A 27,238-nucleotide genomic window follows, 5' to 3' on the forward strand; every position below is an offset into this window, starting at 1 on the left:
TATGTCTGATAAATCTAATAATGAGCAGGAATGTATATCTTTGTATCTATTTGTTTTTTCCACTTCCCTAGGAGTTCATTTTTTAAATGAACATGTTTTCCTTGGCAATTTATTTTTGTCTTCACAGAACTAGAGGCCACAATAGTTGAACATTTAAAAAAAACTTGTCTTTTACCATTTGATCCTTTGGAAATTACTCTAGAAAATCATCTCAACTTTTCTACTGTCCTGCACCAAGTCATTACTCCACTTCCAAATGCTTTGAAGCACTAAGATTTGAAGGAACTCTTCAGTCTGAACCTTTGTTCCTAAGAACAGGCCAAACTAACAGTTTGAAACAATTCTGGAATCTTTATTACTTGTAACGTTAAGCTTCTATGAGTACAAGAAAGAATTTTGAAGAATTTTCTGAAATATAGAAAAAATATGAACAGTAGGAAGGTGAGGCGATTAAAAAAAAATCCACCTTGTAAAATATACATCTTTATGAGGTAGATCCATATATATTGATACAGAGAGGTCCAAGCTACACGAGGTGAAAAAAACAAGTTGTAAACTGTCCTTGTAATACGCTGTTTTAAAAACACTACTATATGCATAGGAGAAAATGTGAACTAACAGAAAATAAATGACCAATCCTTACATCTGGTCACATTAGGCTCCCAGGGCACGGTAATATTCTTATGTTATGTATCTGCTGTATGTTTGAATTAAAAAAATTTTTTTTTTGCATGTAAAATTTTTATCAGGAAGATATGACACCTTGTAATAAGAAAACAGATCGATGGGTTCTGTTGAATAATTTACCTCTGCCATGTTTTGGTTATTAATAAACATACCAAAGGTGCTGGAGAGAGGTTTTCATAAAAAAAATAGGGGGAAAAAAATCATACAGCAGGGCCACTCCATTTCTGTATCTTTTTTTTTAACCATTTGGGAGCCAAGTTCCATGTGCTCTTTTGAAGTGTATTTGTAATTCTGAGCATCCCCTTTCTTGAACAGAAGGTTATTTCCATCTGAGATACTTGCAGAGAAATATGAAGGTCTTCGTACATTTCATTTCCTGTTCCCTTGTCCCCATTGTGCAGGATAAATAGATGTCAGATGAAACATTTTCTTGAATTTAAAAGACCTGGTTGGCAGTCGGCAAAACTAGGATGAATGACTTGTTACAAATAAACAACATTCGTGAGATTAGGAAGCCTAAAAATCCACATCTGTCATCCTCAGTGAGGCAATAAACTACCGTATTTCATCAATTCTAAGACAACTTTATTGTGAGACACAGCATTATTTTATGGAGCACTAAGAAAGAAAAAAACACTGCCAATTCACTGAGAGCATGCCATCCATCAAAAGATGTATCCTGATTTCAAAGATGTAAATATGAAAAAATGTGCATTTTGGCATCAATAGAATATCATAATACTAATAACTGAAAATCTGCCATCTTGTCCAACATGATTACTTGACGTAGAGCACTTTAAACTGCTTTGAACCCTGAATGTAATGGAAGAAGACGTAAACATTTTCAGTAGCACACCTTCAGTTTTTATTGACCTATGTAAAAAAAATAATAGGTCTTAAAAAGTCAGAACAGTAAAAGAATATGCAAAAGGGTATTTCTGTTTCTAGAAGGCTATACAAATATGCAAAAAGGAATAACTTGTTTTTTTTGCATGTCTTCTTGTTTGTTCCAAATTTTTCCCCCAAACTTCATATTTAATGATACAAATGACTAAGGACCAGTTTAACAAATCATCTTTATGTATATATTACATGCTTTGGAATATAGATAGAAAATGTTCCAAAAAAGTTGTTCAGAAACTTCTCTATTCACAATATGAACATGAAACCTGTATAAAAGGGGGGAAGGGAGCACCTTTTATGGAATATTGAAGCAGAGTGAAGATGACAAAAAAGAGCAATCTAGAATACGGAAATATTTGTTTTTTGTTTTGTTTTGTCTTTTGTTTTTGTAAAAAACACACTACAATAAACCATAGCTAATTAGTTCTTCGGAGTAAAGTATGAGGTAGTTTTAGCCTCATAATTAAATCTACTGCAGCTTGGAGTTTTTTTCTGTTTTTGTTTTTTTTAATGACTAATCTTGTTTTTGTCATTTGGTGACTTAGAACCCCCCCCGCCTGCGGAATCTGGACAATACACTTACTTTTCTAATGTTCACCATTTTAAGGCACGCAATTCATCAACAATGCTGTGGCTTTTTTTTTTTTTTTTTTTTTCATTTCATTTTGTTTTGGGTTCTTTCTGTATTACCTTAAAGTACTTTTTCAAACTCTGGATTAGAAAAACTTTCCATAACAGGTCTGCCATTTCCAATGGCAGCCAAATGGGAGAGTCACCAGCCTGAATAATAGAACCCATCAGGCCACTGTACAGAAAGAAAAAAGGGACCCAATAATATTGTACCTTAGAATATTCTCCAAGCAGAGTTTGTCAATTATTCAGTGGGCTGCTTTGTTTTTCCCAATCTGCTACCATAAAGTTATATTACAGGATGCTACAGCAATAAGTCTCTCCAGAACCCATTTTACGGGGCTTATGAAAACCATCACTCTTTATAATATCCTAGAAACATTTACAACTCATTCCAAACTTCATGAGAATCCAGCTTCTCTTCAAGTAATTTTCCAATACTGTCTAAATGGTTCAGATGCGGGTAGAGAGAGCAAGTGACTCCTCGCCGGCTCACAAACCCAAACTTTCTGAAGGTGAGTAATGACTAAGGAGCTTCTGCTTTCCCTTTTCTCATCATTCTGAATTGTGCTCTGCAATTTCCCATCCTTCCTTCCTACTGGAGACCCTGAACGCACTGGTCACAGTTTTGCGGTTTGCCTTCAACAACTTTTATTCCCTTAAAAAGTGCTTGCTACCGATCGAGGCTGAGTCCTCCCTTGGCCACAGTTCCACCTGGCTCTGTTGGGTGAGTGCCCCGAAGGGGGGAAGGCAAGTCGTTCAGGGACCCAGCACAGGCAGGCTCAGCCTCCGTGGGGGACTCCCTTCCAGGGCCAGTAAGTCCTCTCTTGGACCTTGGATGCCTTTAGCTTTCTAGAGCCGAACAGCTTTCTAGGAAGACAACACATTTTGCAAGGCACACTAGTGTGAGGACGCAGCGCTTGGCCAAGAGGTCCGACGGCAGTTCAGACTAACGTTCCAGGCTTCGAATCTTCATGCCAGAACAGCCTCTGCTCCCTGCTCTCCAGGCTGTCCTCTGACCGGCTTCCCTCTGTGCTGATCTCTGGGTACTGTCTAGTAAAGGAAACCAGGAGAGTTATTACTTGTGGTCATTTTTATTACCAGAGTAGAAAGAAGACTCTACTCAAAGAATTAGTAGAAAGCACTGTCAAGGCAAAGGATGATGGCATGTTCTTTCCTTATCCTATTGGTGCATTGTCAAAAAGGCCCATGCAAGGTGTATTTGATTCTCTAGGGAGATATTCCTTTGTCTCACTTATTTTTAACCACAGATTAGGATCCAGATTGTGGTAAGTTACAGGTTAACTCGTATTTTTTTTTCTTTCTTTTTTGTTGGGAAGTAGTACAGATAACTTTGGTCTACCATAAAAAGATTATGGTTATAGTTTTATTGCCCTGTAGGTCATTAACTGGTTTTTTAATCTTATTTAGTAATCTTATTCCAACATCTTATCTTTCATTGGATTGAATTCAGTCTTTTGAATTCTCTGGGAAGCAGCTTTCCCATTCTGTTAGTTCTCTCATTAATGAGTTAAAGAAATCTTTGATACATGCCCATTTCCTCTCTGTGTGAAAGTCGTCTTTTTAACTTTTTAAAAAGTATTTTTGACAGCCACATTTTAAATTTTCTTCACATTAAGGGAATATACTAGATGCTTTCCTCAGGGACAAAGGAATATATTTAGTGGCAGGCAGGGCACCCAGGGACAAACCTTACACCCCTAGGGTCCATGGGCTGAGCATAAATGGGAAATAACATCGCATACAAAAACCATAGGCATACTTGGATGGCATAGCCAAAGGAAGGCATCCTGTCACACAAACCATTCCAATAAGCAAGACCTCATTCCTGCAGCAGTCACTTAGAACAGGTTAGAGAGTTAGTAGGTTTCTTTTCATTGTAAATTTCTTTAGTCAGATTGGTTAAAAAGTCACCGGGAGGAGAGCTGAGGAAAGGAATACTACATGAAATCAGGTATTCAGTGTTTTCCTCTACTCTAAACACAAAGTCGGATTTCCACAGCTTCACACACCAGCCAGAACAAGGCAGACTCCTGCTACCAGGGCAAGATGGAGACGATCGCACTGAGGGCTCTACTTACTACAGCTGGCTACACTGAGCAAAAGAGAACTGAAAACTGATCTCATTTCGGGAGACACAACCATTCTCTGCGACAGAAGCCCTCGGCGTTGCCTAGTAGAGGGAGAGTTAGATTAGGAAGAAAATGGGAAATGGAAAACAGGAAGCCAAGGTGGGGAAAGTGTTATTTGAAAACACACTTGCAGCATAGAGCCAAGAATCTGACTGTATTATATTCTAGGGAGCATAAGAGATGTTGCCATTTATGATTTTAGAAAGTCTCTGCCACTGACAATTATGCCACAGCATACTTGGAAATAAATTTTTATTGGTAAAAATGTGTAGCTTTCTGTCAATGTTAAGAGCCAGACACTCTGTGGGAGAGGATCTTGAAATACTATGTACTTGCTTTGTTTAAAAATTATTTAAATCTTTAACTTCAGGGCAGAGCTAAAGTTTTTCTTTTTTTTATCTTTAACTTGAAACCCAATTTCTTCTTTTAAAAAATTATGTTTTACTCAAAAATAACAATTTTACAGCAAATTTCTAAAAATGGATGGCTGTTGTGATACTTGCTTTGTTAGTAAGTTAAGTTAAATTGGTTGCTCTGAGGTATATATATATATATATATATATATATATATCCTTAATAGGCAAATAGATGGAAACAAGCACACCCATACCTCTGTTGCTGGGAGGGTAAATTGGCAAATCTTTCTGGAAAGCAAGGGCTTAAAAAAAATACACTTTTCAATTTAATCCATTATTTCTACTCACTAGAATGTATCCTAAGGCAATAATCTGGAATTCGGACACATATTTACCCAAAGACATTAACAGCAACATTACAATAAAAAAATGAGAAAATCTAAGAACCATTCAAATTCAAAACATGGGAACTGTTAAGTGAAGTATGGTAGATTTACTGAGTGTAATGTCATGTGGAAAACATAAAATAAGGTTTAAAGAGTTTTAAAAAAATATGGGAACATGTTTATATTGTGATATGAAGTATAAAATTGGAATGCAGAAGTACATAGACAATGACAGGTGTACAACTGAACATAAAGTTATCATTAAGGTCATGGTCATTATGAACATGTAAAAAGGGATACTGGAAAATGGAGGAATGTGTCAAAATGCTAATGGCTACCATCTCTAGATGGCAGAAGATTTCCTACTTATTTATCCCTTTTTATTTTCCTAATTTTTCCACAATGAGCTCATACGATGTGCATGTGAGCACACACAATAGGGATCTTTAAATAGTTTCTAATTTCCTGTAGATTACCCCCCACCCCCGACACCAGACTCCATGTCAAGCCATCTTGGGCTGGCTCTCTGAGATAGACAGGCATACTTGGTAAAAACAGATTTTCTCTAAAAATGTTTACTACTTCCTGAGTCCAGTGAAAGTGGTGTTAAAGATTTTCAAACTGTCTTATGTGCTTTGGTACTGTTTCTCACGCAGTCCGTGAAAAGGAAAGTCGAACTATTACAAATGGGGGAAACTATTTGCAGATGAATCATACAGAATGATGAGAACTGGCTTGAAAAAGTGCAGCTCCAGTTTTGGGCCAAAGACATTTTAGTTTTTGCTCCTAACTCATTTGCAGCATTATTTACAGAAACCCAAGCTATCTGAAGTCCCCTGAGGTATATTTTCACTAAAATTCTATTTTGAGCACACCCTTTGTTGAGTTGAGACAATTGGCCTAATGGTTCAAGCCAAGAAAAACTCTCCTTGAACAAGGAGAAGAAAAATAAGGTTTAGGGGATTGAATACCTCCAAATCGTTTGTAACATGGAGTACTTTATTAAGAAATTATGATTTCACTCATGTGTGGAATTTAAGAAACAAAACAGATGAACACAGTGGAAGGGAAAAAAATAAAAGAGAGAGAGAGGGAGGCAAACCATATGAGACTCTTGATTATAGAGAACAAACTGAGGGTTGATGGGGGAGGTGGGTGGGGGCGGGCTAGACGGGTGATAGGGATTACGGAGGTCACTTGTGATGAGCACTGGGTGATGTACGTAAGTGATGGGTCACTGGCTTCTACTCCTGAAACCAATTTTACCATACAGGTTAACCAACTAGAATCGAAATAAAAAATTGAAGTAAAAAAAAGAAAAGAAATTAGCCTCTCAAATTCACCAGGATAGACACTTTGACAAGTTATTGTCTGTGAAAGTCTCCCTATGCCTGAAGCAATTTGACCTAGAGCAAAATTATATAAAAACAAAATGCTTGGGGCACCTGGGTGGCTCAGTGGGTTGAAGCCTCTGCCTTTGGCTCAGGTCATGATCCCAGGGTCCTGGGGTTGAGCCCGGCATTGCATCAGGCTCTCTGCTCAGCAGGGAGTCTGCTTCCCTTCCTCTCTTTCTCTCTGCCTGCCTCTCTGCCTAAGTGTGATCTCCATCTGTCATACATAAATAAAATCTTAAAAAAAACAACAACCCTTTAAAAACAAAGCAAAACAAAATGCTCTATTTCTCAGCATGATGGGTGTGCATTATATTCTGTGAAAAGTGACAGGGAGAAAAGATCTCTTCAAACTTAATTCCTGCATCTACAAATAAGTGAAAAACCTGTAATGCGGAGTTAGCCCTCTTTTTTAAAAATCACATTTTAACAAATTGTTCTTGTATGTTTCCTCCCGATGTTTACAAAGAACCACAATTACAAACAGGACAGCTGGCTGTGTCTGTAGCAAATGTTCACTGAAATCAAGCCCACCAACTGTCTACGAGGAATGTTGATGTGAACAGCCTTTTCTGGAGTAGAGCAGAGGTATTTTTTCTCCAAGGTTCCAGGAGAGTCTTAAATGGGTATATCAGTAATCCCATTTAAAGTACTGCAATTCAAAAAAAACCCATCAGATACTGAATTTAAGACCTTACTGAAGACTATGGAACGAAGTCAAATTTCAACATTCTAGATGAGGCGGCAACAAACCTTTTCTTAAAACGCCAGATGTTTTTGGCTTTGTTGGCCATGAAGGCTCTGTCGCTACTCCACTCTGCCCTCACAGTACACAAACAGCCACAGATAAAATGTACATGAATAAACATGGCCGTTTTCCAATAAAACTTAATTTACAAAAACAGGTGGCAGCTGCTTTTGGCCCGTAGGCTATAGTCTGGTGATCTTTGAGTTTTCATAAAATAGAATAGAATTCCTCAATTATTTGACCAGGAAGAGGCTACTAGAATTTTGGAGCATTGCTTTCTCACCTGCCTGGAGAGGGCAAAGGATTATAGATGTTGCCATAGCAGCTGGTGTAGGAAGAATGTGCCGGGGTCTCGTAGTCGTAGTCGGATAGCCCTACTGCTATCTGGGTCCTCCAGTTCCCAGAAGCATTTGTAGAAGATACTAGAAATAAAAAGGGAAAGAGACAAAATTAGTGCGAATATTCAAAGCAAAGGCTATTTAGGCCATTTAGATGTACATTATAATCACCCATGTGCAGATAAAAGCCAATGTTTTATCTTATTCTAGTTTAGTCACTGGCCATGTGACCTTGGGCAAATAGTTTATTCTCTTTAAGTCCCAGTTTCTTTACCTGTAAAGTGGGGATAATAATGCAAATATACCCCATATAGGGATGTTAACAGGATTAAATAAGGTTATATAGGAGAATGTTTAGCTCTGTGGCTGGTATAGAGTAAACACCCCCAAATGACAACTATTGATGTTATTAAAGGGAATAACGTTAATTGAAAGGCAGGCTGTAAAAAATAACCTACAAGACAAGTCAAAAAAACATTCTCATATATGGAGAGAGTCTCTCCATTCTGGCTAGGGTGGCTGGACAGATAAGGCTTTATTTGTAAAGATAAGATGACCAGTTTGAGTTTCTCAGAGGCCTTTGGAGGAAAAGCACTCCACAAGTTGACCTGTTGGGATATGACTTGTTCCTTGGCCCAAGGCAACCAGCTGCTAGCAGGATCAACGCAAAATTTTTCCCTTAAAAGTAAGTGTGTGTGGTGGAAAGGGGAGAGAGTATAAGTAGTACAGGAAGGAATTAGTTCTACTGAGGGACTGAACTAGAACAAGACAAGGGCACAGTTTGGGACCAAAGCCCAGTGAATGTCTCATCATGGAGTGTTTGTTGTCCTCTCTCTAAAAATCAGTTCTGCCCCATGCCCGGGATGCAGGTGACCACAACGCCAAGCCGGTCCAAGACCAGCACCGCTCATGGATGCTTCTGGTCACCCTCCATTTCCTGTTCTTGGCGGCCACCTTCCTCCTCTTCTCTCTCACACCCACAAAGCCCTCGTGACCAGTGCACGGCAGACGCCTTTCAAAACTCATCTGTGGCCCCGGATGCCATGAGGTTTTTGACTCAAAGATGTAATTCCCTCACTTTGAGTTTCTAAGAATGTTTCATAACTCTGAGTCAGAGGCTGTGAAGCTTGGTGGTTAAGGTGTCAGAGCTGGGAGGGAATTCCCACTCAAGCACTTACGAGCTCTGGGGCTTGGCCAGGGTCATTTCCACTCTCTAAATAGAACCGCCTTCACAGCTAGATGAGGACAGCGATAACAGACCTAACAACAGCGCTCACAATCTGTGGCACACATTAGATGGGATGGGGCAGTTAGGCACCGAGCATGCGGCGTGGCCCAGGGGAAGCTGATGGTGGCTGTCACTACCACCAAAACGGAGTCACCAAGAGAGTCTTTAGATGGCTGCAAGAACTACAAAACCCCCGACTACTTTGGCAGATAACAGGAAACGCTCCCTGGCGCATGCCTGTTGTCGTACATTTTCGTAGCTACGAAATGTTGACAGGAATGAGGAAAATGCTGAAAGGGAATTTTCTCGAGGAGCTCTAATTCCATCCCTTTAATTCTTTAATGTGGAATGCCTTTTGGTCTGTGGGGCCAAATTCTCCAGCTACCTGCCAGGCCCCTCCTGAGTGTGACTCAGGAAGCACTAAGTCCTTTCTCACCTTTGCCCCAGACACTGGGTCAACCACCAGTAACACTGTGGTTTCCGAGGTATACACCTGCTCCTCGCCAGCCTCCCTCCTTAAGATGGCATCACCCAGCCCTGTGCCCTCATGACCGTCCATATGCATCTTAGCCCTCCTTGTTGGCTCCTTCTAACACCCTCCCAGTGTTTGTTTTCTGAAAGATTCTCATGCTGTGCCCTGAACTTGGAGGGGGAAGAAAGGTGTTCCCTAGATAAGAGCCATAACTAACCAGGAGGAGGAACCTTTTCATATATTTGATGTGGTAATAAATGGGAAAGTTCTAGCGGAAGTCCAAAGTCCTCCACAAAAGAAGAGACTGTAAACCCAAACAGAAATCTCCATGGCAATGCCTCTGGTCAACAAACTTGGGAAATTTTTAAAGGCACAGTCTTCATCGATTCTTATGCAATGATTTGGGAGTCCCTGTGCTGTGTCTTACTAAAGGGGTCATGCCTGAAAGAGGGGAAGAACACATGAGTTCAAGAACTCATTCATTTTAGAGCCTAAAAATTGCTTAATGTGTATACATTCCTCTGGCTGCTGACTAGACTGTGCGCTCCTCAAAGCCAGAAACTCCTCAAGGTCAACATTGGCTCCTCAGCATCCAGGATATGCCTGCTTGTTTGCTGAATCAATGAAACCCGACCCAAAGACTGCTCTTTCCTCTTATTTCTGTAGTTGGTGAGGGGTAAACAGTAAGCCTGCCATGGATTTTAGTGGAGTGAGGGGCCAAAGTCTGTGTGTGAGGGAACCTCTCTAACCAAAATTATCTTTGAAAATCCCTTACATCAACCCTAACGTAGAGTATATATGACAACTTACTGAATTGAGTCAAGGTACTAGAAGCACGCAGAACAGTACCAGAAAGAGGGCTTACAAATTGCTGGCTCCCATCACAATTGCTAGGAGCCTCACATGGCCATCCGAACTTTCAAAACCAACTGCCCTTAGAGGATCAAGTTCCTGGTGGTGAACAGGGAAGGATGCATAGTCCTAATGTTTTCTGTTTACCTGATGTGTTTACTCTACTTTTTGAACAAGTCAGACATCAGGGACCTGCACACTTTTATGACATGTGGAAAAGATATGCTATTTGAAAGCCCCTCACTCAGGGCAGGAGAGAGTAGGTGCTCAATGAACGCTTGTTGCATTGGAATCTACCAATTGCTATAGTGGACTCCCATGGACTGTGTTCTACTTTTAGTGTATAGTCTGCCGAAGCGAGCACCGCGGACTATGTTCTTTGGAAAGACGAAGAGAAGAACTATTTTTAAGTTGGCGATTCTTACTATGGTCCCATGGAATGGTACCAGGGTCACAACCTTGGGGACTGGTCCTATGATTCCCTGAGGGGAGTGGTTTGGGGGCAGCATGGGCAGGGGAGAGGAGGTAAATTTGATGCAGGGACCAAGAGCGTCTGCAGCGTTCTTACCGGAAGAGTAGGAGGATGTTCGGCTGCTGGGAGAACAGGGTACTTGCAGCCCTGCAAACCCCAAGCACCTCTGCGATCCCCTGTCTGAGTCAAAGCTAGTCTGTGGGCTGTGCCCCTGGTCCTTTTGTCCAGAGGCCCGCTGGTACCAGCCACGCAGGTGCTCTGCAACTAAGGCCTTGTGGATGTTTTTGGTGATGTGCTCCGACTTGGCAGCAGCCTTCCTAGGCAGCCGGAGAGTTGCATATGGGTTATGGGGCACATGGTCGACCTCATCCTCATGAAAGGATCTGCTGTAGTCGCGCTGGCGCTCGTATCCATAGTGGGCTGACGAACGGTAGGAAGGATTAACGCTGTACTGTCCCTCCGTGTCGTTCTCATAGACGTAGCCGCCGCTGTAATAAAGATCACACTCTGCATAGGGTGTGTACCCAGCAATATAGTAACTAGAAGAAGGTTGCTCCTGGCTCTTTGTGTAGACGCCATTCCTCAAACTATCCTTTTGTGCTAGGTTGGGCATGCTTCCTGAATTTGAAGTCGAAACATTCTGTTTCTTGGACCTTCTCCGGCCCCTGGCACGAGTGTCCAGAGTCTGGGTAGTGTAATAGGGGCCGGCGACGGGCGTCACGCAGTAATACTCCGTGCTTGACTGGCTGGTGTAGGAGGACCCGTCGTCCAGGATTTCCGTACTACTGCTTCTTTGGGATTTGGAGAGGGAGAAAAATGGCTTATCGCTGTCCATCTCAGACAGCAGGTGGGACTGAGACTCGAGGCTTCCGCTGCGCTGGCGGCAGTGCTGGGCTGAAGATTCGGGTCTGTGGGAGGAGAGAGGCCAGTTTGTAACAGAGGAAGAAAGAAAGGACGGACTGAAATGAAACACATGATCATGGCGGTGAAGGATTTCATCACCCTGAACTGCAGTAAGACTCAAGGTTTCCAAAGCTGACTGCACGAGAGGACACATTTTTCATATAACCCATCGGCTGCCACACAGGTGCACTGTGTCATCGTCAGAAGGAGAAGAGAACCAGGTTCTAACCACTGTGCGATTCAAAGCCTTACTCAAGAGCGGGAAAGAGAACGGATGATGCGCAAGCTGCATCAAAGCCTAAAAAAAAAAAAAAGCCCAAGCGTCTTTGGAGGTTCCTCTCTTCCAACAGGAGTGAAGGAGACACAGACTAGGGCAGAGGGAGCACTGCTCGGGGGAGAGCCTGGCTCTGACAGCAGACTTATCTGGGGGGAGTCTTGGGTAAGACTCTGAACCTCTCTTGATCCTCATCCCTAAAACAAGGAGGTAAAACAGGATCTGAGATCTGCAGTTCGGCTTGTCATGTGTACTGAATAATATCAGGCATATGGTGCACCTGCGGGGCTCAGTCAGTAAAGTGTCTGCCTTTGGCTCAGGTCATGATCCCAGGGTCCTGGGATCGAGCCCCACACTGGGCTCCCTGCTAAGTGGGGAGCCTGCTTCTCCCTCTGCCTGCCACTCGCCCTGCTTGCATTCTCTCTCTCTCTGAGAAATAAATAAATAAAACCTTAAAAAATTTTTTTAAAAAATATCAGGCTTATAAAAGAGCTAGCGAAACCTTCCCTAAATGCTTCAAAGTGTTGGCTTGTGTCATTATCCTCATCCTCGCCACCGAATAACAAACAGCGATGTCTGGCTGGGAAAACTAAGGCACACGCACAAAAAAATCTCCTATCTACCCGCACAAAGCCTATTTTTCAGTACATTTTCTTTGCCAGTGTCACTGAACTGTTAAGTAGAAAATGTGGATCTGTAACCAGTCCCGCTGCATTGAGTCCCTTAAAATGATTAAAACGCAAAACAAAGCAGAGCAAAACCAACAAAGTAAAGCAAAATCAACAATGTCAAAGTCACTGGAACGAAGCGCTCTTACTCCAAGTGGCTGCTGCTGTAGGCATTTCGGGTCAGAACGGGAGTGGTGGGCATGCTCCGTCCGCCGGGGGGCCGCCGCTCCAGGGTTTTGTAAGGGCTGCTGTGGGTCGACAGCATTTCCCTGTGATGGGAAGAAGAACGTGGGAGATGATGAGCCTCCTAGCATCTCTGGCCAACTCGTCAACAGCCAATTTGAAACTTAGTGGAAGTGAAGGAAAGGAGCATTGAAGAAAACGGGGCAGGGTGTCTTTGTGATTTAGTATCCTTGTATGTCCTGGGTGAGTTTGGGGGGAAACACAAGGGATCTCTCTAGTCATAAGGATGAAGGAAAAAAAAAAAACAAAACCTTTTTTTAAAAAAAGAAGAATGTACTGAATAAAAGGGATTGAAAGCAACTAGAGCAAGGGCAGCAAAGCCTTTTTCTGTAAGAGTCTAAGAGTAAATATTTTTGGCCTTGCAGGCCAGATGTCCCTGTCCTGACCGCTCTCTTGTGCCCCTGAGGGACAAAAGCAGTGTAGACAACGTGTACATGAATGGGGATGGCTGTGAGCCAAAAGGGCTTGACTGTGGACACCGAAAGTCAAATATCGTATAATTTTCATGTCCCGCAATACTACTGCTTTTGGGGGTGCCTGGGTGGCTCAGTGGGTTAAAGCCTATGCCTTCGGCTCAGGTCATGATCCCAGGGTCCTGGGATCGAGCCCCACATCGAGCTCTCTGCTCAGCAGGGAACCTGTTTCCCTTCCTCTCTCTCTCTGCCTGCCTCTCTGCCTACTTGTGATCTCCATCTGTCAAATAAATAAATAAAATCTTAAAAAAAAAATACTACTGCTTTTGACTTCCCCTCCAACTATTTAAAAATGTAAAAACCATTCTGAGCTCGTGGGCCATATAAAAATAAGTTGCAGGATGAACCCAGCCAGTGGGTTTTTGTCTGCGGGCCGTGGATTAGAAGGTAACATCTTTAAATCACTTTGTTGGCTACACAGCACAGTGAGAACACAATCTAAAGTTCATTCTTTAATGAAAGGTGACTCTGATTACATTTTTAGTTATCACAAAAGCATGTCAAGTTCACCGCAGAAAATTTTGAAAAGTACAGGTTAAAAAGAAAAACTTAAATATCTATCATCAGAAACCTCAGAGACAGCCAGTCAACACTGACTATTTTCAGATATTTTTCACTAACCATACTTATAGGTATTTACAGTTTTAACAACAACAAAATACTATCTTACTCTATACTCTCTTTCAAAACTCACATTAAAAAAACTGTATCTAAAGTTTTGTGTTGGTTACTATTCATCCACAATGTTATTTTAATGACAGTAGAGCATTCTACTGTAAGGATTTATAAATCATTTGAACAACTCACTAGTTGAGCATTTGGGTTGTTTTCAATTTGTCACTAGCATCAACAGTACCGGGATGAGCATCCTGTAGTTAATTAATACAACAGGAAAAATTCCTCTAAGTGAAATTGCGGGATCAATGACCAAACCCATCTTAAGCTATTAAGGAAGTAGGTATAGTAATTTTGAAGATAATGATTTCTGGTCATAGGTCTTCCTTTTGCTTCAATAGCTTTGTTTCCCCTGATATAATAAATACATTTGTCCAGAGCTGTCCAACGAAGGAAATACGCTATATCTATGCCAATATTATAGCCATTAGCCCACATGTGCACCCACTAGCACTTGAAATGTGGCTAGCATGACTCAGAAGTGAATTTTTAATTTTATTTACTTTTAATTGCACTGGCTGGCACAGCTCTAGACACTTGGATTTCTATTGTTTAGGCAACAGTTCTAAAGGCTAATCTAATAGCTGGGCCTGATATGGTCTTTGACAAAGGAGAAATACAGCATGGTGCTATTTTCTTAAGTGAAGAATTATTTAATCTAAATAATCTACCTTTATTTTAAGACTAATTTCCCCCTTCACTGAGATGCAGTGTGACATATTGGTTAAAATCACTCCATAGGCGGGGCGCCTGGGTGGCTCAGTGGGTTAAGCCGCTGCCTTCGGCTCAGGTCATGATCTCAGGGTCCTGGGATCGAGTCCCGCATCGGGCTCCCTGCTGAGCAGAGAGCCCGCTTCCCTCTCTCTCTCTCTCTGCCTGCCTCTCCATCTACTTGTGATTTCTCTCTGTCAAATAAATAAATAAAATATTTAAAAAAAAAAAAATCACTCCATAGGCTTTGGAGTCAGGCTACATAGGTTCAAATCCTGATTCCAACATTTACAGGAACCCAACAGGTTATTCAAGCTTTCTGGTCCTCAGTGTACTTACCTGTAAATGGTAATGACAGTTGTCACACTACAGGTTAAATTCATTAATATGTATTAAAATACTTTGAACAGTGTCTGACATACAGTAAGCATTCAATAAATGTTAACTTCATTTATTATTATTATTATTATGACAATGGCTGTATTTTTGATATTTACATGTCTTTTTTTCAATGAACTTGTGGTATTATTTATGTGAACATTCTGATTAGGCAGAGTAAACATTTGGTAATTTATCTTGGGTCCCTTTTTTTTTTTTTTTTTTTTTTAAGTAGTATTAATCCATGCAGCCAAATTCTGAGAATCCCTGGTCTGTCATCTTTTTAAAATACTGGTGTTATTGCCTGGATAATATTTATCTGAGATATTCGAGAAGAAAAGTCACATTATCTATGTTACAGATTCAAAATGAGTGAAAGTCTCATTTCCTTTGGAAAGAGTGGAAGTCATTTCTGTCACTCACACTGATAGTGTGGTATTTAATGTCCATTTCCTGAGAGCATGGGTTTTGAAATGGAACTTCAGATGTTATATCCAAATCCAGATTATAAGTAATGCCCCTGGAACCTAACATAAATCCAACAGACTTTAAAATATAGGAAAGTGCCAAATGCTTTGAAAAGAACTCTTAGAAATGTGCTTGTTGTCAACAACAAATAACGGGGTGAGTTTCTATGCTTTGGTTTTGCAGGATAACCCCTTCTGAAAGGGTAAAAGGGTAATGCCCCAAAGGGTCGACTATTTCGGAGGAAAGGTCTCACGGCTGTGAGGCATCTGCCTCCCTGAAGATGGGATTTCTCACCTGGACTGCCTGGTCTCCGCAAACTGTTCATTGACGGATGACTTTCTGAAATGGATTCGCTCAATACCGAGAGACTTGGGGGGAAGAATTCTTGGAGAATGAGGTACTGAACTTGGTCGCTGCCCAGCGAGAGTGAAGGTGTCATTGGCTATAATAAGTAAATGAATGAATGAATCAGTAAGTAGGTAAATAAATAAGTTAATAAATACCTTTCCAGCCCTCCAAAAAGCAAATCAGAAGATCTGATGTTTTTAGAAGTGTATTATTTTAGGACATTTATTTTATACTTTATACACTAGAAAACAGAAATTACTGAATACAGCTGACCCTTGGACAACACAGGTTTGGACTGCATGGGTCCACTTACACACAGATTTTTTTTTTCTGATATAGTAAAGTATAGTAAATGCATTTTCTCTTCCTTATGATTTTCTTAATAACATTTTCTCCTCTCTAGCTTACTTGACTGTAGGAATACAGTATATATATATAATACATTTAACATACAAATATGTGTTAATTGTTTAAGTTAATGATAAGGCTTCTGCCAAAACTAGGCTGTAACTAGTTATGTTTTGGGGTAGTCAAAGTTATACTTGGATTTTCAACCACCGGGAATGGGACCACACCTAACCCCCACATTGTTCAAGGGTCAAATGTTCTCTTGTGGGCCTGATCCAACTTTTCCCAGTTTAGTAGGTAATAAAAGCAATAATTATATTCTCTGAGCAGAGAAATCATTCTGGTAGAATGGGTGATACTATAGTTTTTCTAGAATTATATTAAAGAAAACCCCCAGTGTGTATAGGGCCAAAAGCAAGTTGGCTGGTACAGCTGGCTTGGATCACTTCTGTTCACCTTTCAAGCTCTTAGGCCTCGCTGGCTGACCAGGGGCTCATCCTGTCATTGAAAGTGATATAACTGATGTATGCTGAGTCATCAGAGACTTGTTATGTCTCCTGCTGACATCTGCATTTTCAAAGAGGAATGGAAAACACGACCCAGCTTCAGCTCAAAGGAAAAATTTTGGAGTGGTGGAGTTTCATGCACCATCAAATTTGGGGTGGGATGAGGGTGGGGGAGATAAAGCCGTATGGGTTAGTGGCTTCCCAGAATTCTTTAAATCATCTCTAGACAGTCACTCCTCTGCTTAAGCACCAGGGATTACAAGGAAGCACTTTCCCACTCGATATGAAATCCATTCCACCATCAAATGTGCTGAACAAACACAGGCCATCAAAACATGTGGCCTTCCTCTATGAAACCAATACAATGACATGTAACCCAATTTCTTCCCAAGGAAAATAAACTCTTAGCCATCCAGAACACAAGGATAATCAAAGTCTACACTATATTTCACAGTTTGAGATAAGACTCCAAATATAGAAGATTCATCATTGGGAAAGTTGCATGAAAGGTTCTGAATACAACTCCCCGTGAACCTGTTATTACTTCAAGAGAGAACATTTAAAAAAAATCCTACAGAGGGGTGCCTGGCTGGCTCAGTCAGTAAAGCATATGACTCTTGATCTCAGGGTCCTGAATTTAAGCCCCACCTTGGGTGGGTAGCCTACTTAAAAGTAAAAAAAAAAAAAAATAAGTAAATAACTAAGAATGCTAATTTAAAAAATTCTACAGAGCCTCACAAACCCTTACTGAGAGACTGACTCAGTTGCATAATAGTATTCTGATTTCCTAAATTCAAGTGGTCTGTATGGTACTGTGTTTAATGCTGATTTAACCTCAGTAGAAGCTCATCATAATCTCCCTTCCCCAACTATTCTGTATAGATGTTAAGTTAGTTCATTCTACTTTTACCAAAAGAATAACACATAGGCTTTACTTCAAGAAATTGTCTTAATATTTCAGAACATATGACATTTGAAAATGAAAAAAAAGAGCTACTCACAATCATCATAGGTGGTAGTGTCAGACAAGGAGCTGCTCTCCGATGGGATTATGTCTTCTGTGAATAAAAGTAAGTGCCTTTAGAATAACCAGGCATTTATACACCTACAGTGGATTTCATAAAGCAATTCTCAATACAGTGCATCTTATTTTTATTTAGTAAGTATAAATAATTATAGTGCATTAAGAATAATTAACAAGAATGGAATCATTTACTAGTAAAGATATAAACATCTTAGAATTGTACAAATATGATACTGGACTATTTTTATTTTTTTCAGATTTTATTTCTTTATTTGACACAGAGAGAGAGACAGCAAGAGAGAGAACAGAAGCAGGGCGAGTGGGGGTGGGGGGGGGGGAAGCAGGCTTTCCGCTGAGCAGGGAGCCCGATGTGGGACTTGATCCCACGACCCCGGGATCATGACCTGAGCCAAAGGCAGATGCTTAATGACTGAGCCACCCAGGTGCCCCATCACTGGACTTTTTCCTAAAATGGAACAGAGTTAGGGGCTCTTGGGTGGCTCAGTCAGTTAAGCATCTGACTGCTGATTTTAGCTCAGGTATTGGGAGTCCCAGGGTCGTGAGATCAACACCCACACTGGGCTCCACTCTCAGCAGAGTCTGCTTGAGATTCTCTCTCCCTCACTCTCTGCCCCTCCCCCACTCATGCGCTCTCTAAATAAATAAACAAACAAATAAAATCTTTAAGAGAAATGGAACTGATTTCAACGCAGTTTTTGTTTTCAATTAGTTTTCAATCTAGCTTCTACATAGCATGAAAACTTTACCTTAGACATTGAGGGCTTACGACCAACACACTGGAAAGAAAAATCATGCCATTCATGTCATAAATGAGAAATAGACTTGAACCCTCATTTGAAAATGAGGGTTGAAAATAACTGTTGTTAGTATAAATTATTTTTCGACCCCTCCCTGAAGACAAGGGCCTTTTCTTAATAGGTGAACACTTGGTGGTGCACGAGCATTTCAGTTAGAGCCGGGTTTCTCATGTGGCACTACTGACATTTTGGACTGGATCATCTTTGCTGGGGCGAGCTGTCCTTTGCATTGTAGGATCTTCAGCCTCCAACCGCTGTCAAACAGCAGCACCGCCACGCCCCGTTTCGGCAACCAAAAATGTCTGAGGATATTGCCAAACATCCCCTGGGGGTGCAAAACTGCTCTTGGTTGAGAACCCCTGAATTAGACAGACCTGGGTTCCCATCTTGGTTTTGACACTTACTAGCTGTGAGACCTTGGACAAATGACTTCATCCCTCTTGGCCTCACTTGGCTCAACTAAAATGCAAAGAAGAATAGTACCTAGTATGCAGTGCTAAGGTGATTAAGATAATGGATGTCAAGCTCTTAGCCCACCTCCTTGTACAGGACAAATGCTTAATAAGTATTAGCTATAGTTATTGCTTTTATTACCTAGACATAGCATTCTGGGGGTTGGAAATACCCGTAACGCTCCTGAGTATTAGTGCTACCCATCCAATGTTAAAAAAAAAAAAAAAAAAAATGTATGTAGCAACAGGAGGCAACACAGATGTGCACATCTGCCTTGGTAAATCATTCCACACCCAGGGTCAGGTCCTGGTAAGGTAGGCTTCGACGCCATCATGAAGGAAATCTCCCCCATCTGATCTCAAGTGGCAATCTCCACCAGAGCCAGGCAGACGATCTCTTCACTGTACACACAGTAGACAGAGTCTGAAGGCAAGGTGCCAGTGTAGTCAGCTGTCAGGCACACTTAAAAAAAAAATCAACCCCATATATCTTCAACCATGGCACCATTTGCTGCCCAAATGTCACTCATTGTAAAGGAGATCACTTGAATCCTGCACAGTTTGCAGATGAATGGGCCACAACAAATGGTTATGAAAGTTAAGTACATCGCTAATCACCCATCTCCGTAGGTCCAGAACAGAACCACCTCCAAAGCCAACTGGACGTCTCATTTGGATTCAGAGCCATCCTAAATTCTCCAGCTGTAGCGGATGAACAAGTGTTCATCCCTTTCCAAAACGCCGTATCTCTGCTTTATAAACCAGACCTCCCCAAATCCGAGTATACGCCAAACCTAGTCACCACATTTCATCCAATCTGACACAATTATTTTATGTCTCAGTAAAACAAGAAAAAGTATTGCCCATTGTAACACGCCATCGAGTGTAAAATTATTCAAATTTCACAGATGTTTAAATGTGAAAAAAACAGTCTTGGGATAAAGGAAATCTAATCATATTTCAACCAGCGATCAAGGCTGCAAACCATGCTGATAAAGTAAGGCCAAGTGAACCTGAAATGGACTTAAATGAGATTTTCAGTGTACTTTGTTTTCTGATTATGAAAGTCTTAAGGATATAATGTTGAGAATTTTGAAAATAGAAGAAAAACAAGTTATTTGAAATACCACAACTACTAGCATTTTGAAATATTTTCCAACCAGTTGTTGAAGGTCCATCTTCACATGATGTCGGGGTCATGTTGTGATTATGATTTAATACTCTGCTTTCTGCATTTCATGTTCTATCACAACATTTGTCCCGAGCTTTAAATAGCTTCCACAATTGACAGGAACTGTAAGAGCTCTTTTCACAAATGTTGGATAGGCCCTTCAACAAATGTATGTCCCTGCATTAAAACCCTTTGAGAAACGGCTGGGTAGGCCCAGCTCTCTTTACTACTCTGTGCTGCCAGCTCGATTTCCTGCAACGAGTGAGGCCAGTAAAAGGTGATTATCAACCAATATTGCTACGAATGTGCCTTCATCCTGCAAATGAAAGCAACGCAATAGTGTAGTATTACCATAGTGAGAATGTCCGTGAAAACCATGTTTACACACTTGCAAGACTGACATCCCAAACCATTTTCACCCTAAGAAACTTACTTTTAAACCAGTCCTTTCTTGTATCTCTCACCCAATGAACTTGGAAATGCTACTACCATCATATGTGACCGGAAAAACCTTACTTATTACGAACCTGGTAAAATAACTGTGGCTTTCTGGCTGGGCTTCTTTCCACATCTGATTCGATATTCATTTATCGCGTTTTCAATCTCCTGAAGCCTTTTCACTGCCTCCGTGTAATCTTGCTTTCGTTTTTTCTTCACGGTTTTACAAAGGTCTGGCTCGTTGGCAAGTTTCTTCGCAGCTTCGACTAGCTTTTGCTGTATTAGGAAATTGCTCTCCAGGTCTTGCAAAGCAGGATCCTGCATTTAGACAATGATACCAGTTCTTGTACATTCTCAGATCAGATGCTCTTTGAGAATAAAACCTTCCTAAGTTGACTGCACAGGCGTCTTCCAACACTTTTCTAGAAGACAAGACCTCCCTCATCCACTTACTTATACTTCTCACTAATCTGTTTTCCTTTTAAAGAAGGGAATGGCCTTTCCTTCATTTAGTGGGTCAGGTGACAATTATATTTTTCAAGGAGAGATTCCTATTCCTAAGCCAAGATTCACAGACACAGAAAGTTGTATTTATATGCTTAGCTTTAGAGACAGATACATTTGAGTTTGATTTCTCTTTCTGGTGGTTCCCTCTTGAGTGACCCTGGAAACATGCTTAATTTTTTTTGTTTTTTAAAGATTTTATTTATTTATTCAACAGACAAAGATCACAAGTAGGCAGAGGCAGGCATAGAGAGAAGGGGAAGCAGGCTCCCTCCTGAGCAGAGAGCCTGATGCAGGGCTAAATCCCAGGACCCTGGGATCATGACCTGAGCCGAAGGTAGAGGCTTTAACCCACTGAGCCACCCAGGCGCCCCAACATGCTTAATTTCTTAGTGCTACTGGTTTTTTTTTTTTTTTTTTCATTCTGCATCTCCATTTCAAATGGAGAGAAAATATCTACCTTGTAAAAATATGGCAAAGTTTAAATGAGATAATATGTGTGCACTGCTTAGCTCAGGAGTGGTATACTCAATAAGTTTCAGAGCTCAGGGGTGCCTGGGTGGCTCAGTCAGTTGAGAGTCTGACTCTTGATTTTGGCTCAGGTCACAGTCTCAGGGTCATGGGACGGAGTCCTGGGTCGGGCTCCGTGCTCAGCGAGGAGTCTGTATGAGATTCTCTCCCTGTCTCTCTGCCCCTCCCCCTGCTCATGCAGGTGCTCTCTCTAAAATAAGTAAAGACACCTTTTAAAAAATTTGCAAACCTCACTCTATTATGGATGGAAACTGCTATCATTTTCTACAGCCATGATGGCTAAATCTGGGCAAGAAACAGGAGTAGGGCCCTACGATCTGATGACATGCAAATGAGAAAGTTCACCCTCTACTAGAACTTTATTATACCTGAATGCTGCCCATGTACTATGTCATTTATGACACCCTGTATCTGTTAGCAGGATGAATGAGGATGACCCTCATTTTATGGATGAGGAACTGAGATCTGAAAAATGACACACCAGAAAGGGCAAACGTATTTGTCAAAGGTTTCTTGGTTTTACGTGGAAGCGTCTAATGCTGGAGTTCTTCATTCTTACGGTCAAGGTACTCAGTTTATAAACATTTGGGGTTTGTTTAACGCTCTCTATGCCTGGGAGGAGTAAAATAGTGAGACAGAATCAACCATAATTGGACCGTGCATGAAAGGAAGAATTCAGTTCGGTCCACTGTATCACTTTCAAGTGGCGAGATAGCAAGTTCAGCAGGGACTCAAAAACCAAAGAAACAAGTCAGCCGTGTTCAGCCGGCTGCTTTTCTGTCTTGTTGTTAATAGAAATGCTCAGCTTTGGTGCTCCTACCTCTTCACTCGGCAGCAGGCTGCCATCCAGTTTGAACGCAGTGCCTACACGCCTTCTGACCTGAGGAGGTTTCTCACCTATGTTCAGCGGATATTCCTTTGGCATTTTGCCGGTGAGCTCCTATAAAACAGGACAGAGAACCGAGACGGGGTAAGTGACACCCGCCAGATTGTCAGACACAGTGTGACGAGTCCCCCCCAAAGCAGAAGACACTCACAGCCTCCCGCAAACAGATCTTCTTAAGCTCCTCGACTTTTTTCAGGAGCTTTTCCTGCAAGAGCTTTTCCTTCTTCTTGAGCTCCAGGATTTTCTCTCTCTTTTGCTCCTCGCTAACTTCTGAGTCTTGAGAACCTGGAGAGATTGGAAGGGAGGCCAGGGAAGGTTTATACAAGGCATGTTTCCTTCCTTTTTTAAAGGACAAAGGACTTTTAAGGCTGGCCTGCTATTAAATAATAATTTATTTCTTTTCTCCTTGTTTCCGAACATAATAAAAGGAAACTGGAGAACATTTTCTCATGCTTCTGGGCATCCAATGCAGCCTGGTAATTATATATACCCTCTGTATTTTGGCTCAGTCATTTTAGAAGCAATGATAAAATGTTTAATGTTTCAGACACACCCAAGGAAGAATTTCATTTTTGAGCAGGAGAGAAGGTAACATGTTCCTGGAGATAGTTGTTTAGAATGTCCTGGTAGAAAGCAGGCAAGCGAGGCAAAGGAACGTACTGTGCCTCAGATTAAGAGCTGACAATAGGATTTAGATGGGGAGAATTCATTTGAGTGAAGTTAGGCATACTCAGTGATAAGAGACTGCAGAGTTTCTACCGAGGAAAGACTTCAGGGAAGCAGTCACACTGGGAGGTGGGGTTGGGATGAGGTTAGATGCTTGTGGTCACATTTGACTATATATTAAGTAGAGCACTAGACAACTGTCTGCATCAAAAACTAAATATTGGGAGAAGAAGAACTTGATAGAACAGATGAGGAGAAAGTGTCTTTTCATGTTAATCCTGAGGCGTTCACTATCCTTGTAACTAGTGTTGTTCATACAAGCTATTTATAATTTAACTTTCCTTCCACTTCTTAAAACTTTGGTCGATGCTACATGTTGCAGGTTTTGACAGGCTTATTCATTCCCCCCAAATAATGGGCCTTTCAAGTGGCGAGATAGCAAGTTTCAGCAGGGACTCAAAAACCAAAGGAACAAGTCAGCCATGTTCAGCCAGCTGCTTTTCTGTCCTGTTGTTAATAGAAATGATAAAAGTGGTTTATCAGCCCCCAACGTAGTTTATGACCAAAGTGAAAAGTAAAGATCACTGGTACTTTCCAAAAACGTTACCTGAGGAGATTAAACTGCCATTGCTCGCCATGATGAACTGACTTTTTGCCTCCAGCGTCACCATTTTGGAGACCCTCGGTGTTCCTGTCTCAGTCAAATCCATTGCGATATCGTCTAAACTCCTGGCTGAAGGAATTTTTGCCTAAGAGGTATACCACATGGAAACAGAATTCACTCAACTGAACCTATTTTCAATGAATAAGATGATTAAGTTACTATGGAATAAGTAACACAGAGGACAATTTAGAATTTTTACATGCCCAAGTGACACTTCAGAAGAAAAAAAAAATAAGACTTAGGCTTTACATTGACAAAGTTTAAATATGCATGACTCTCTCTCATGGTATATAGTTCAGTCATTAACTTTAGAATGCCACCTGTGTCCATGTACACACGTGCCGAAAAGTTGGCACGTCTTACAACTCCTAGATCAGGCTATATACCGCCCCTGTTTTAAATGTAAGAAAAATTAAAAACAGTTGGTCAGAAAGTTTAAAAAGCAAAAACTCAAAGAACAGAAACCCACGTGCTTGCATCTTTTCTGAGAAAGCTTATCTTGAAACAGAAAGCAAATGAGGGAGGGAAGTCTGTTCCTATAGAAATGCTCCAGTGACTTACTTTGCTTTGCTTCCGGTCCAAGTAAAACTGATGCTGACTAATCGCCATTACCCAGATGGACTTGATGAGGGAAGGATTTGCATACCACGTTTGCACAAAGAGGCCACTTTGCCCAAAGGTTCTTCTTGACACAGAAATCCTGAAAGATTAAGGAAAATATTCAATTCATTCACCTCTGGCCCAGCACACCACAAAATGTACCCACTGAGGAATGTGACCATGAAGTATCTTTTTAATTGTTTTCTGGCTGCCACACTCTGATGCCGACAGGAGCCAAGATTTGCTTTTCTCCTTTTAAGAAGAAACCTACTGCACCTGGATAATCTCTTTTTTGGTAAAACTGGCATGTTCAAAAATGCATGTACACATACCCCAAATGATCAGAAGTACTCAAATTAGGGGCTGTACTAAAAACTTCTACTTAAAAGTAGCATCGTTGCATTCCTTCTACTTCACACATCACAAGAGGTCAGGGATCAAGGTGATCATGTATCAAAGATAACCCAACTGAGAGGGCAGTGTCAACACCTTCCTCAAGGTAAAAGAGCATTTCAGATCTAGGTAGGCTTGGGCGGGTCTGACATCATCAGAGGCTGAACAGATAATATGGTCTGCAAATATACAAGTCTGACACTGGTCCAGTGTCCTGCTTATGCACCAGATAAGAGAATGAGAGATAGTCAGAGGAGGAGAGGGTAAGAGGAGAAGGGGCGGTAGGCAGATGCTGTGGGGAAAAAGGGAGAAGGGTACTAATGTTCTTTGTAGGAATTTGGCTTATCTCTTGGTTCTCTTTTTGTCACAGCTGTTTCCCCCATCCCTCTGACCTCCAAGCATCCATAAACATATCTGAAAGGCAAACACTGGAAACTGATGATGAATTCCTCTGACAAGCTCAGAGAGCCTCCAATCCTGACTTCAATCCATGGCTATAACTTGGCAACTGTTGTTTTAAAAGTGACCAGGAAGACCAAATTAAAAAATGAGCATGGACTCTGAATAGGTATTTCTCTACAGAAGGTACCCAAGTGGCCGAAGAGCACATGAAAAGACACTTAGCCATCGTTAGTCATGAGGGAAATGCAAATCCAAACCAAAATGGGCTATCACTGTATGCCACCAGGATGACTATTAAAAAACCAACAAAACACAACTACAGATAACTGTTAGGGAGGATGTGGAGAAAAGGGAACCACATACACTGTCGGTGGGAATGCAAAATGGCGGCAGTTCTGTGGAAAAACTGTAGCAATTCCTCCAAAGGTTAAAGAGTTACCACTGACCCAGCAATTCCCCTCCCAGGTCTATCCCGGAGAAATGAAAACATGTCCGCACAAAGCCTGGCACATGAATGTTCCCAGCAGCATTGTTACGGGGATAGTCACTGGGACCACACAAAGAAAAGGCTGTCCTCCTCACCTCCGTGGATCGTGAACTTCAACGGCGAATTTCTTCTCACGGAAATATAAGTTCTCCAGCTGTTTCCATTGGAATAACTAAGAAATTGAGAACACAGAACAGACGCACCACCTTAATTAATGCTGATTTTTTAAAAAAATATTTTATTTATTTGACAGATGGAGATCACAAGTAGGCAGAGAGGCAGGCAGAGAGAGAGGGGGAAGCAGGCTCCCTGCAGAGCAGAGAGCTCGATGCGGGGCTCGATCCCAGGACCCTGGGAGCATGACCTGAGCCGAATGCAGAGGCTTTAACCCACTAAGCCACCCAGGCGCCCCATTAATGCTGATTTTTACTAAATCTGGAACTCAGCTTAATCACCAAATAATCAAGAAGGTACACTAAGGCAAAGCACGAATACATGGTGCGTCTTTTACAAACCAACAACCTGAAACCATTCTATTCCTTTCTCTGACAGTAATCAGGCAAGTGTGGGGAACACGCATATTATTTTTCCTCTAACTCAATTAAATAAAAAATAGTTAGGAAATCCTCGCAGTTTCCAGTAAGCACATGCCTTCTGATCAAAGATGTTGATTTCATATTTAAATGGAAATATGGTCATCGAAGGGATGTTTCAGTAGAACCACAGGATGAAATTTCAAAAGAATGCAAAGTGAAAGTAAAACGGAACCCCATGCAGGGGTGCTTCTCTGTGACACCAGTTTCCCACCTAAAAGAGTTCCCCTAAATGTAACAGAAACCCAGCACCAGGAACTGGAGCAGAGCTGGGACGGGGGTAAATATGCGGTTGCCCTCTTGGTTTCTGCTAGAGCCTCCAATCTTTGTCAACGGACTTTTACATTCCCACCGCTGATATTCTAATGCTGCACTCGGTGTCCCTTGCCAATTGGTTGGGAGAAACAGAAGTTAGCTAGCAATGTGCATTTGAAGATCAAATAATTTCTAAAAGGCAGCCCATTCACGAGACAGAGTGCCCTGCTGAATTTTCTGTGTTTGTTCCCAACCCCCTTGTACTAGCCTGAGCCTCAGCTTTTTCTCTCAACTTGGAACTTGTCCCACTATTGATGATTAGTAGACTTTGGCCGGAGTTTGAAATTATGCTCAGAGAATCTCAGGGGAGAATGTGATTTGTATAATTGCAAAGCACAACCATGTCCCGAAGTACAGGAGCCAAGACTTTTTTATGAACATGTGAACGTCACATAAAGGAACAGCATGAACTTAACGTCCGTGTGCACGCGTAACTGGGAGACAAAAGTGTTCAAAGTGGACCCTCGGGCCCCAAACACAGAGAAACCCGCCCATGCTAAGGACACAGCCCTTCGTGGTCCGAACATGCAGTCAGTGTAACCACAGCAATCACCCAGGTGGAAAGAGTTTAACTAGTGAAAGCTTAAAGCTACATACCCATTTCCTAAAATGTCTGTAGACGGGATGCTTTCATTTCTTTTCATCCAGAGATTCCAAAAATGGGGCAGAATTGTGAAGGAAAA

The 27,238-nt window shown here is 41.4% G+C and overlaps 1 protein-coding gene across 4 annotated transcripts in view; it reads right to left on the minus strand.

The window, feature by feature from the left end:
• Positions 1-1,528: 1,528 nt before the first annotated feature.
• Positions 1,529-27,238, minus strand: part of FRMD4B (FERM domain containing 4B) — a 324,080-nt gene continuing 298,370 nt past the window's right edge. For all 4 annotated transcript variants that reach the window (XM_059390138.1, XM_059390139.1, XM_059390137.1 and 1 more), the window contains 12 exons: positions 25,743-25,819; positions 24,327-24,465; positions 23,709-23,850; positions 22,587-22,720; positions 22,370-22,489; positions 20,604-20,832; positions 17,613-17,669; positions 15,704-15,851; positions 12,611-12,730; positions 10,713-11,524; positions 7,538-7,676; positions 1,529-3,273 (listed from right to left, as the gene is read on the minus strand). In XM_059390138.1, the coding sequence (XP_059246121.1) occupies positions 3,165-3,273; positions 7,538-7,676; positions 10,713-11,524; positions 12,611-12,730; positions 15,704-15,851; positions 17,613-17,669; positions 20,604-20,832; positions 22,370-22,489; positions 22,587-22,720; positions 23,709-23,850; positions 24,327-24,465; positions 25,743-25,819 (2,226 nt within the window). In that variant the 3' untranslated portion in view covers positions 1,529-3,164. The remainder of the gene's footprint in view (positions 3,274-7,537; positions 7,677-10,712; positions 11,525-12,610; positions 12,731-15,703; positions 15,852-17,612; positions 17,670-20,603; positions 20,833-22,369; positions 22,490-22,586; positions 22,721-23,708; positions 23,851-24,326; positions 24,466-25,742; positions 25,820-27,238) is intronic.

The sequence above is a fragment of the Mustela nigripes genome, chromosome 2 (assembly GCF_022355385.1).
Source record: "Mustela nigripes isolate SB6536 chromosome 2, MUSNIG.SB6536, whole genome shotgun sequence".
NCBI lineage: Eukaryota > Metazoa > Chordata > Mammalia > Carnivora > Mustelidae > Mustela > Mustela nigripes.